The sequence below is a fragment of the Amblyomma americanum genome, chromosome 10 (genome assembly GCF_052857255.1).
Source record: "Amblyomma americanum isolate KBUSLIRL-KWMA chromosome 10, ASM5285725v1, whole genome shotgun sequence".
Classification (NCBI taxonomy): Eukaryota; Metazoa; Arthropoda; class Arachnida; order Ixodida; family Ixodidae; genus Amblyomma; species Amblyomma americanum.
In genome coordinates, this window is record NC_135506.1 from 91176327 (window position 1) to 91188366 (window position 12040).

Genomic DNA, 12040 nt, shown 5'->3' on the forward strand with positions numbered 1-12040 from the left:
ACAGCCATAACTGCAGTAAAAATCACCTTAAAATAAAGAACAACTTTTACAAGAGTATTGTGAAAAGAAACGCATATGTGGATACAACAAAACAGAGGTTGATAGATACTAAACCAGAAATGAGAAACAGCTTTGTGGCTTTGAAAGCTTCACTTGTCGCTAATTTCTGGCGTAGCACAATTTACCACTTTTGCCCAGGGAGAAATTGCGTAGCATTGCACTGTCTGCTGCCTTTTCGCACGTTCCATCACCGGTTTTGCTGCGTGACGATGCGGAGTCTGACAGCGTTAACCCACCAAGAAGGCGACGATATGTTATTTGTTATAATAGGGTTTCTTTAACAAGGAAACATGTGCTGACCGGACGTGCGCCGCAATTTATCATCGTAAATAATCTCATGATACGCATATGCTTCCGTCTGAAGGACTAAAATGTAAGTTACAGAAACGACAACCCAAATTCACTCGTTTCAGGTGTGTCATATACACGCGCAAGCACAGTACATTATCATAATCAGTACTATCAGCACATCGGAAACAAGTACCAGCTTGAGTGGCCAGGTCAATGATAATTTGTTTAAGTTGTTGCATTCAAAGCTGAACTAGTCGAAAAGCATCCAATCGAAGAGCGATAAATGTGGGGTGACATAACCCACCTGCGTTTCTTATCCGTTTTTTTCCTTATAAGAATGATATGCGGATCGCTGCCCTGTTTTACATCAGTCAGGAGGACTTACTGGGCTCGAGAAAGAAGCAAGGATCAACTCCCCCAGGAAAGCGGCTAGCGAAAGCTGTGTTAACTCAGTGCAGAAACGCGCGCTGCAAGACATCAGAGCTCTTTGGGGAACGCCCTGAACAACGTAGAGCCTTCAAGAGGGATCTTCGAAGGCGTCTCGATCGCTGCATTCGCTTTCATCGCTGGTAACGCAACTGTGTGGAAGAAGTAAGCAAGAGGTCATGGCTCTTTGGCGGCAGCGGTTGGCGTTCCGCGTAGAGTACCGCGGCTTTCCGGAATGGAAGACGGTCGAATTTCTGGACGAACTCGAGACGACGCAGTTCTGCAGATGGTGCGGCCTGGTCGCCCCTGACTTGTTCCTGCTGTCCTGCCGGCACGTCATCTGCTATCATTGTCACGAGGAGGCATTCAAGGTGCCGAATGCAGTGTGTGTGCTCGACAGCGAACAGCTGTCTTCCGACCAAACCTATGCGTTCTCGAACAATGTTACCGACAAGGCGGTGCGCTGTCCCAACCGTGGTCTGGGTTGCGAGCACGTTGGCCGCTTGATAGATTTGAACAAGCACTTACGTGAAACATGCACTTTCGAGGTTACAACGTGTTTCAAGTGCAATGGAAGCGTAGTCAACAAAGACATGCGCGACCATTTTTACGCTTGCGAGGATCCAGTGGGAATATTTCTTCGGGCCAGCGACGTGCAGGTTCTCGTCGATCAAATAGAAAACGCCCGCCGACAACTGGAGCAAGCAATGACTACTTCACACGTTCCGTTTGCAGATTCGCTTTGTGTGACACTGGATTTCGTGAGCTTTGTGTTCGCCAGGGTCCAGACTCAACTTCAGCCAGCAAAGGCCAGCGAGGAGTTCTCTGATTCCAAATAACGACTCCCGGGAGCAGCGGAAGAGTGCCAGTTTAATGGTCTCCTGACTTCAACAGAAATTTTTAGAGCAAACAACGCAGCCGCGAAGATGGCACGTATATCACCGAACTCGTGATGGTTTCAGATTGATCCTCAGGGCTGAGTCCCCAGCATTGAAAATTTATCTGTGCGTGACTAACAAACTCTATAAGGATTGTTTTTACCATTCCAAACAGACTGTCTCAGAAGTGCTTGTGATTGTTCTGGATTCTCGCTTTTTTAAAACTGTCGCCGTAGGGTGCGTCAGCGGCCAGTGCAACGTCCTGAAAAGCTTTCTTTGCTAATTGTTCTGCAATGCATTGTGTCAGAATATTCTAGAAATGTTTGGAAATCTCGATACTCGTGCTATAAAAAACTCGTGTTCTTTTTGCGATGCTAGCATGTGCGAAAAAGTTTCTTTTGTCGTTATCTTTGTGACCTACCATCAATTATTCTGCTGTATATGACGGTATCAATGCTTTTAGTTTCAACCTGCAATTTCTTTTACGTACACTGTGAAATAAAGTTCTCAATTTAACTGAATCACTTAACGTGTTCACGCTACTGAAAATTTAGGTATTCCAGCCGATATTTCATTGGTAAGAGTATGCCTTTACCATTGTTCGCTTACTTTGTTTACAATGCTTACTGAACGCAGCTTCGAGTGTCATACCGCTTTGTCACGTCAGATTTCAGGGCGGTTTCTGCCTTCAAAATACAATCTGGTGTCAGATTCAACGCTATCGTAGATCAATCAGCTGCTGCTCACCAGTTCACTGTTTTTCATTTTTTTGGCGAATCGATATTCCCTTTTTTTACAAGGTAAGAATTATCCTATTCAGGTCGCAAAGTTGACACGACATGCATGCATTTTACTGGTGAAGTGTTTCCTTTAACTAAAGATAGAAGTTAGCAGCGCGTTGCCTATATCAAGCTAGTCCTATATCTGCCCTCCGGCAACTTTCACGACGCTCGAATGATTCCTAATTTTCTCACGGAGGCTCAACTGAGACTGACTTTTGTGCCTCGAACTCAAGTATTTTTCCGCTGCAGCGAATATGACCTGCATCGCGAGAATCTGTCGAGGTAGCGAATTCTTCCGCGAAGTCTACAAATTTCTCTTCAATTATCTCCGGGGTAGGTTTGAAATAAGTTTTGGGCATCTTGTCGGGGTGGTTGCTGAGCCTGGAATTGTGAGTAGAAAGGACAGTAATGCCCTCATTGGAATTGCAAGCAATATTAACCTGCCTTACAAACCTCTTGCTGGACTGATTGCCGCTGTAAAAAAAAAAAAAGGTGCGATACTACCACTCGAACAACAGAAAGCGAGTTGTCTGTACTTCTAGATATTCTGCCATTAAGAAAGGCTGCTATCAGTTACGCTTCAGGACCAGTGCAGATTCGCATTTGTCGATTACATCGTCAACGAGATATTTACGTAACGCGAAGCGCCAGATGTACAGATGGAAGCAGTCCTCAAAAATATGAAGCTGTATAGCGCATTTGTTAGACACACACAAAAGCACACGGGCTTTGTCTCGGTCCTGCGAATGCGATATACTACTTTCTGAATCTAAGAACAATCTAGCTTGTCTGAAAATTGTGTTAAACCTCCAATACTGTTTAAGTATATTTGACGCTCGCTGATTCTCTGAATGATTGGAGAAATGACGCAATGCATTATATACTTCGGGATGGTTGGCTTTGAGTGAAGCTCAGGGACGCAGTAAGTTGTTTTATTGATAGAATAAAAAAAGATATGATGAAAAACTTAAGTTTCGCCTTAAGGGTATAATGCGATAGCGTAATTGGTTGTATCCCATATATGCAGAAGGTCCTTCTCTACTCCACATTCATAGATCCCTGGGCGTCGTCATACCCCTGCTGGGGCAGTGGTGCAGCGGCTAAGCGATGCGCCACTGCCTTGCGATGGAAGATGCTCCCTCTGCTAGGCCTCGTGTGGGACATCGTTGCTCTTTCCGAAAGAGCAATCATTAATTTAAGTGCCACCTGCCCCGGTGGGCAGTTTTCTCGCTATCCGGTGGGCATGTTGCGATGAATTAGCAAGGTCGTGTTACCTAGCTGGCCAACCTGTCTCCTGAATTGCTTTCTGAGGACCACCTGCTAGAGTCATGCCTGTGATTTTTTGCGCACAACACTGACAACACCGTCTCCGGTTAGTCTGCATGAGGGGGCATTTAATGCAAACGCGTTGAAGCGGAGGTAAAAAGATGTTTCTAGCCGCGGCATCTGCCATCGAAACCAGAAGCACCTGAGCTGCGGCTAGCAGATACCAAATGGATAGGCAGAGGATAGTAAGACAGAAAGAAAGAGGGGAGCGACAGTAAAAAACGATAGGTTAGGGATGTTATGACATTTCCGTTTCTTGAATTCTGATTGTGTCTGTTTTGTGGCAATGGAAATACGCTAATTCCTGCATTCTGCAGAGCGTACTCAACTCGAGATCTGCGCAGGCGCTCGGGGTGTTGGCGATGGCATTGCGTTGATTTCTGTATAACAAAGCCTTGCCGAGACACCGACAACGTATCTCTTATGCGTAATGACACCGATGTCAAAGTGGCTGGAAAGTGAAATTGACGAAGTGCAATCGAAAGCAGCGAGACAGGACGAAGAAGTGCAGTTTGTTTTCTTCAGATGCCTTTCCGCATGATTGTTGGCGTCTTATAATTTCACGCTTCGCCCGATTACAAAAAGAGTAGCGTGATATACTACGTGGAGGCATGAGGTGGTCACGAGCTCGCACTCTTGCAGCGTGCGAACTGGAACATGTCACAGACCCTTATACAATCAGACACTCGCCGCTATCACTGCCTCGTGAAGATTATGTGGGGCCTTAGAGATAAACTTGTGCACGCCAAATAACCTCTACTGCTTGTTGTCGGAAAGGGCTCGAATCAATGGCTCTGAGAGAATTACTGGGATAACAAAAATTACCTTTGGTTTAACTACTGCTGAACCTGGTTAGAGAACGAAAGCTGTGGTGTTTCGGGCAAGTAGACGCTGTTTGTCGTCTGTAACATTAAGTGCGTTCCGCGCACTGGATAGGAAGCGTGCCCTCCCTGGCAGGTGGAAGTTAAATATTGATTTATCGCGAGAAATTGGTCACCCAATGAACGCAGGGCTCCGGCTTACATTCCCCTCAGACTGACGTCACAATGGCAGTTGAAATCACACGACTTCACTTTGCGTGACCCTTCTACCGCCCTCTACCGGGGAATCGAAAGGTCAGAGGTGAAGTGGTGCGACACCATGGAGGACCACATACGGGAAGGCCTATAGCCACACTTGACCTCTGGCTCAGTTGAAGGCCAACCGGCAGCTCAAGGCAATACCGGCTTTAACTAGCGTAGTGAAGCTTTCGCTTCAAAAGAGAGCTGAATGAAATGAGTTCATCGAAGTGGCCGAACCGCAGAGCACAAAAAAAAGCGCTGGACAACACCTTCCCAGCACGGCGAGCTTTATGAAGTGCAAATCGAGTTTGTACTTTAATTCTAGGCTACACATGCCGACAAGCGCTGCAACGCCGCAGCGGCTACATGAGCAGACCCATGAAGTTATGCCACCAAGATAAAAGCCGTTATATAAAGAATGGTGGTCGGTTAGTTTATGGGGCACAACATACCAAAGCTACTCAGGACCATCTGGGGTTCTTCAACGTGGACTGACATTGCAGAGTACATGGGCTTCTGGAATCTCAGTTTCATCGAATTGCGACTGTAGCGGCCGGAATTGAATCCTCGTCTTTCGGGTCAGAAGCCGAGCGCCATAACCAGTGAGGCACGGTGGCGGCTCTTAAGGGGACGGGCTAGGACCTATACCTCCCATGTATTTTGGATGATGTCCGAGGGCGCAGTAGAGCCAGATATCGATATCTCTGTGAACATCTCAGCCCCGTCTTTGCATTTTGCTTCCACATTTTGCGGACGCATTTTGCGGGCACATCTTGCGGACACCTTTTGAGGACACTTCTTCGCAGACATAGCCTAGTAATGCTTTAACATTATAATTCGTGGTGGACGTTAGCCACCTCGATAACGCTGTGCCTTGCGCCGGGCGGCGTTGCCAGAGTTCAACAGGATGATGGCAAACATGGACTCCTGAGCGGAGATGCAATTTTTGCAGTGCAAATTCTTTGCCGGTCTTGAATGCAATAACTGTTAAATTGAAGGCCTCGAGCCAAAAAGAAACATTTACTGATGGTGAAATCGCACCCGGGCAGGGCAATATTAGGCAATGCACTTCAGTCTGGTCGCATAGCGTCCGAGGTAAATTTATCTCAAGACAAAATGGAAATAAATGTGTTTTTGAGGAACGGAAATGGCGCAGTATCTGTATCCCATCTCGGCGGACACCTGAACCGCGCATTAAGGGAAGGGATAAAGGAGGGAGTGAAAGAAGGAAGAAAGAAAAAAGAGGTGGCGTAGTGAAGGGCCCCCGAATAATTTCGACCACCTGTGGATCTTTAACGTGCACTGACATCACGCAGCACACCGGCACCTATTGCGTTTCGCCACCATCGAAGCGCGGCCGCCGCGGTCGGGTTCGAACCCTGGTATTCCGATTGAGCAGACGGACCGCAGAGCCACCGGGGTGGGTCAAAACAAAATCCTAGGGTGTTTTCTGATGTTCTTATATGGGCACTAACAATCACTGTAATCCTGCAGAAATTCAGCGTATACCTGTTTTGTTATATTTTCATAAAAGAGAGCTACATATCGCCGATGTATGTAAAATGGGGCATGGTCAGCCACCACCTGCATTTCTAAAAATTCCTTTTTGGTCTAGAAAAAATAAGCAGCAGCTTAAATACTGCTGAACCTGGTAAGAGAGCGAAAGCTGGGGTGCATGGGGCAGTTAGAAGCGGCTTGGCATCTGTAACGTTGGGTGCGCTCCCCACGCTAGATATGCAGCGCCCCACCCTGCCACACTAGGGCTATTTTTTTAACCTACACTGCGCTGAACTTGTGGAAGTTCGTGTAGGCGAGTGTAGGGCGGGGCTAAAGCTTTGACGTAAAGGCGCTGCACTCGTCTGCACGAGAGTCAGCCAATAGCGTTATACCGATCGTCGCCGTCCTCGGGAGCAGACGACAAGCTCTGAATATTTGGGATGTCGTAATATAATGCAAGATAGAATAAAGAAATATAATCTGCAAAATGTTTTTGCATGGCGTTTGTAAGTAAATTAATGCAATGGGAATTTTTGTTTCGCCTCAAATGAAGCGCAGCACACCAAGTTGTATCGTCTGCTCAGCCGATGCATGCAGCACATCACGCAATTGCCGCTAAATTTCTTGCGCAGTAAGTTCATCGTCGGAAGAAGGGTCGGCGACCAGTTCCTCGTGCGAAATACAAAGCATCCATGCTTCTCTCGTGACTAGGGGAACAGCGCTCTGCGACTCGTTGAAACCGGCGTTCCGTGGCATATGGGGTACGACTTTCGATGGCTGCTCCTTGGTTCTGAGACAGCAGCCTGACCGACCGCTTTGAGGCCCCGCCGTATCAATAAACAGACGTCAAAGACGATACTGTAAGTGTAGGGAGTAGGGAGCTTCGCACTAACATACACAGATACGTGAATGACCATGTACGCAAAATACATTTGTTCCCGTGGGTCGCTCAGGGCCGATACCAACTGTACGAACGCGGCTTACCTAAATGCGAAGTAGCGTTCGGCAGACTAAAATACGTACATTCAGACGTGTAAGCCGTATTTATCTTCGTAGAAGGTAAGGTTGCCACTCTCCGTCTCGTGGGTGCACCGCCATAACGCTGCCATCGTCCAGGCGGACGAACTTCACAGACTTGCCAGGCTGCGCTGGAACCGCAAGCGACATTTACAGTCACAAAAGGGGGTTGTGCGTTTGAAACGCGTGCCTTCTTTTTTCGTCTGCTACCCAACTCCAAACAAAGCGGTGTAGAAAGGTTAGTTACCGGGCTACACTGCGCGTAAAAGAAATACGTTCGTGTAGGTGGGGTAAAATTTTTTACACTAGTAAAAAAAAGGAAACCATGCTACAGTGACTAGTGTAGCCAGTGTAGATAAAAAAAAGACCATACTTTTGTAGCGAAAGCTACACTAGGCCAGTCAGCGACGCATTTTGGATACACGTCGCTTGTCACTAGTGTGCTGGCAGTGTTAGTTGCACCGAGCCGCAGGCGTTCTGCGGCTTCGCTGCAGCTTTCCTCTAAATATATTTTTCAATTTTCGAATTCTTCTTTCTTCCTTTCTTGTTTCCCTCCGTCTTTCATCCCCTCACATCTCTCCCTCACCACCGCCACGTACCTCAATGCGCAGTTGAGGCGTTTATTAACCCAGGGAGACAGTTCTGTGACCTTTCTTTCCTCGATATCATCGCCGTCTATGTAGAACGATATCAACGCCAACGCCAATGAGCACAATGAACGCCGATAGCTTCCGCTTTATATATCCTGGATTAGCCGAGTTAATCCACATTAATGTTTATGCGCGCTCACTTGCACCAAGAACAAATAACGCTTGCCGTTGCGTCTGGTTCACTCAGGCGCATGAAGAATTAGAGCCCATAGGAGTCTGAAAGCGTACTATCAAATTTTAAGAGCGTTAGGTCTCACCCATAATCTTTCTCGATTTCTTGGGGTCGGTTATCACCACCCTTCGGCGTACAATTTTCTAATTAAGAGGAATTCAAGATGGTGGCCCCATTGTAAATCGATATAGCAATCCAATTTTTGACTGATTAGTGACGTCATTGGTATATATAATTGGTGATTGACGGTTGCTGCCACATAGATATCCAATTATTAATTGATTGGTGACGTCCCTTATAAGTCAAAGATGCCAAATTCTTATATCCATCGGTGTACCTAGCTTTAATCTCAATCATGTCAATCCTATAGAACAAACAAAACGGCCAACTCTCGCTACTTCAACGTCCTCCAGACGGTGGTGGCATCTCTTTATTTTCTAAGTCGAGAGGACCAATCGCCAGCGATGCGCAGACTTCGTGGGCAAACGCTGAACCAACCACAGATAGTGCTAGCACAGCGTTGACCGCGTGGGCGAATGAGCGTACAAGAACTCATCCAGGTCGTGACGCCCCCAAAAACCCTCTTTTGTACGCTCGCAGAGGTCTAGAAGGCTATGCTACCGGCTACGTGCGGCGTCTGAACACTGCTACGACGCGTTGGGGCGCCTCAGGAACAAGCGTTCCGCCCGATGACGGCGAAGTTTGGTTGAAGTCAAAGGCGGGGCACATGTTGGGTGCGGTCACAACGCCTCCACTCCACCACTCCCCACCTGACGACGACGAATGCAACGAGAAGCAGATGCAGAGCGTGGTCGCGTGATCACAGAACGGAGGTCGTGCGCTACATCTTGCTAAACTGTAAAGCCAGTGCTCAAGAAATGCTGTCCTGCCTACCAGGATTTCCGTAGCACTGAATGCAATTAATAGAGTTCGCAAGGCTAAAGATAACATTTTTCAAACATAGTGGTTTTCTGTGATAATTGGCTCCATATAATTTGCGGTGACGTCGCAGGCAGCTGTAACCTCGTTTCAGATAGAGAAAACAACATCACAGTTAGCAGTCCTTAAAGGTTGTTTCCGATGAAATTAGGTTTCCCTACACTGGAAAGACGAGTGTTAAAAAAATGGAATTTGGAAGAAAAAAAAATGATGCCTATGCATAGTAAATGTGGATACATTTTTTCACGGTTACTTGAGAGAGCATATGGCAAGTGTCAACAGGAGTATTTGCCTTGTAAATACTGCTTCATAGTGGGGCGTTTAAATTATTAATAAAAGCAGGGAGTCTTTGGGATTAGCCATTAGAAAAATGCGCCGCAAACTAAAGAACTTCATGTTCTATTGTCAACAACGTCACCGCAGAAGAAACACCGATCAGAGTTAACTTTACGGGAACTTTGAGACAGGGAATAATTGTGGGAGCTATGAATATTAACTCAATAAAAAAAACGGGGGACAGCAAACGCTGAAACATCTAGAATTTTTCGATTCCCTTCAAATTAAGCAAATCCTTTGCGGCAGAGATTACTGCTGTAATGTTTGTACTGAGAAATGTTTATGCATCAACAGTAGCCTTACAGGTTTTTGTGCCGATTTTGTTGCGCGGAGCAATGGCGGACAAGTGCCATGAATACCTACGCAAAAGTATATCACTAATTTACAACGGCGCTTCAGCCGCCACATACCACTCACAACGCCACGTCACTAAGGGAGGGCGGTTACGTGTCTGGAACCGGCCTCGTCCTCTTTCGACACTTGAGGCGGCACCTGCAAGGATGTTTTTGTTGGTGATAAGTTGGAGGGTCTCAGAACGCAGTTTTCATTAACGGGAAAAAGCTTTTATCTTCCTGGATCGATAACCTTGGGGAGGAGTGACAGAAATGCATCAAGGATTGTGGTGAAGGGGCTCGAATAAAGAACCCAACCCAAGCGTGATCCCAAAATAATTGCTAGTACATGACGCGTACAAGATTTTCACACCTCCCACTGCTCTTTTTTAATGTAGTGAGCTTCTTAGTGGCCGCCACTAAAAGACGTTGTATTCGGTCTCTCTTCACAATCAATTATAAATGCCTAAATTCCATCGCTTTAGAGTGCGATTCTTTGCGAAGCGCATTCTAGTGCAGTTTACGTGCAGTATGAGTGCGCTGTTTCAGCCAAGTTTACCAACACAAAGATACGTCAAAAGGACAGAGGCGAGGAGCTTTTCTTCATAGGAGTACAGTGAAACACCTGTAAAAATTGGTTGAAGTCGCTCGCTGGGTCCTGAAGGGTGTGGACTTGAATTTCATTGTTAAAAGATTTCAAATGCTGGGGCTGCTAAATAATACACACAGACCAGTTCAGAAGCCAACCCCTGCACTGTATATTTTCCTGAAATGCTGCACACGTGTTCTTCTATTACCATAGAGGTGAGATCTCCTTGCGATGGGTACTGTCTACTGCTAATCATGCTTCATGTCGTTTCGCTATGTTTCTGCGTAGCACAGTAGTTCACTAGCGGCTGCAAGGAAGTACAAAAAGTTTAGTCTCTAAAAACGTAAAATGCATTGTACCCGTTGACATACGTACTGGCAGCTAATATGTTAACCTTGCTAATTGCGTCTGTTGGAATGGACTAATGTCCCCGATAAACGATAGTATTGCGTCTATTCTACCGCAGCGGTGGCCGAGTGGTTGAGCATCCTTCTCGCATGCGGGAGGTGCGGGGTTCGATCCCCGGTGCCGCCGGGTACCCACCGGTGACACAGTGGGCACAAGCTTTCCCCTGGCCCGGTGCTCGTCTAATGAGGGTGAAATGCTTGTAAAATTTTCTTTGACTCCACCTTCAGTAATCAAAGATACCTTGTGCCATGGCGCCCTTTGGCCATAGATGCCGTTGTGCCATAGAAATCCATCATCATCATTGTGACAATTCTGCGTTAAACTGGCGAATCCATCCACGGCTTCCTTTAAAGGGCGGTTTTGAGACTGAGAATTTATTGTATTTCATTAAATTCCTTAAAAACAACATCAATATTTTATCGATCCACCACCGAATATTTGCGCAGCACTCGATTGGTGTACAGGCTAGCGCCGAAAGTATTAACAACCTCAAATAATCTGCGAAAGTGCATACTTGGCTTGAAGTCCATGGGCCGCATGTTTTTTGGTAGCCAATCGGCGTTACTGCTGCAGTTAGTTGCTATTATTTCGACGCGGTACGGAAGCGAAACAAGCGGCCAGTATACCAGCGCCTGCTAGCAGAGCTCCACCGACAGCCCCCGGTATTATGACCCCCTCCACCACCTCCTCCGCTTGAGGCTCGCAGAGAGTTATCTGTACACCAAGCTCGCGTAGGAAGCGCTCAGCCCACTTTTGGCAGTTGTTCTTCGTCAGGTGGTAGCCGCCAGAGGCGCTCATCTTCCTCACACCAACGTCTCGATGCGCGCCTCAGGGAACATGTGCTCACCGAGGTGCCTCTGAAAACGAACAGAAAGCGGCAGGTTCACAACTGGCGCTTGAGGCTACCTCACTGTGTCTACGTGTCGAAGCAATAGACCAACGGAGATAGCAAAATGTTCTTTTTCACGTAAGGTAGGCATCTGTATTCATCTGTTAACCTCTCCTCTAATATGACACCCATAACACAACTGGATAGGAGCAACACATAGATGTGCTCGCGTTGAGGGCCTCCTCTCTCCGGATGTATAGGAGGCTTGGTTTGGGAGAGTGGTGTGAGATCATGGACCTTAACGACCATGTGTAGGTGTATTCCGGCATCGTATTGATTTGATGCGTAGCTCCCAGAACGAGGGCGGAGAAAGTGTTCATGATTTCTCTGTACACATTCTGTGTACGTAGGCTCATTAATGGGTGTTCATAATAGTACGCCAGATAA

General features: G+C 46.8%; 1 protein-coding gene across 2 annotated transcripts in view; it reads right to left on the reverse strand.

The window, feature by feature from the left end:
- LOC144106508 (uncharacterized) overlaps positions 1–12040 on the reverse strand; it is a 55595-nt gene that overhangs the window by 24724 nt on the left and 18831 nt on the right. For both annotated transcript variants that reach the window (XM_077639350.1, XM_077639351.1), the window contains exon 3: positions 11602–11621. In XM_077639350.1, coding sequence (XP_077495476.1) covers positions 11602–11621 — 20 coding nt within the window. The remainder of the gene's footprint in view (positions 1–11601; positions 11622–12040) is intronic.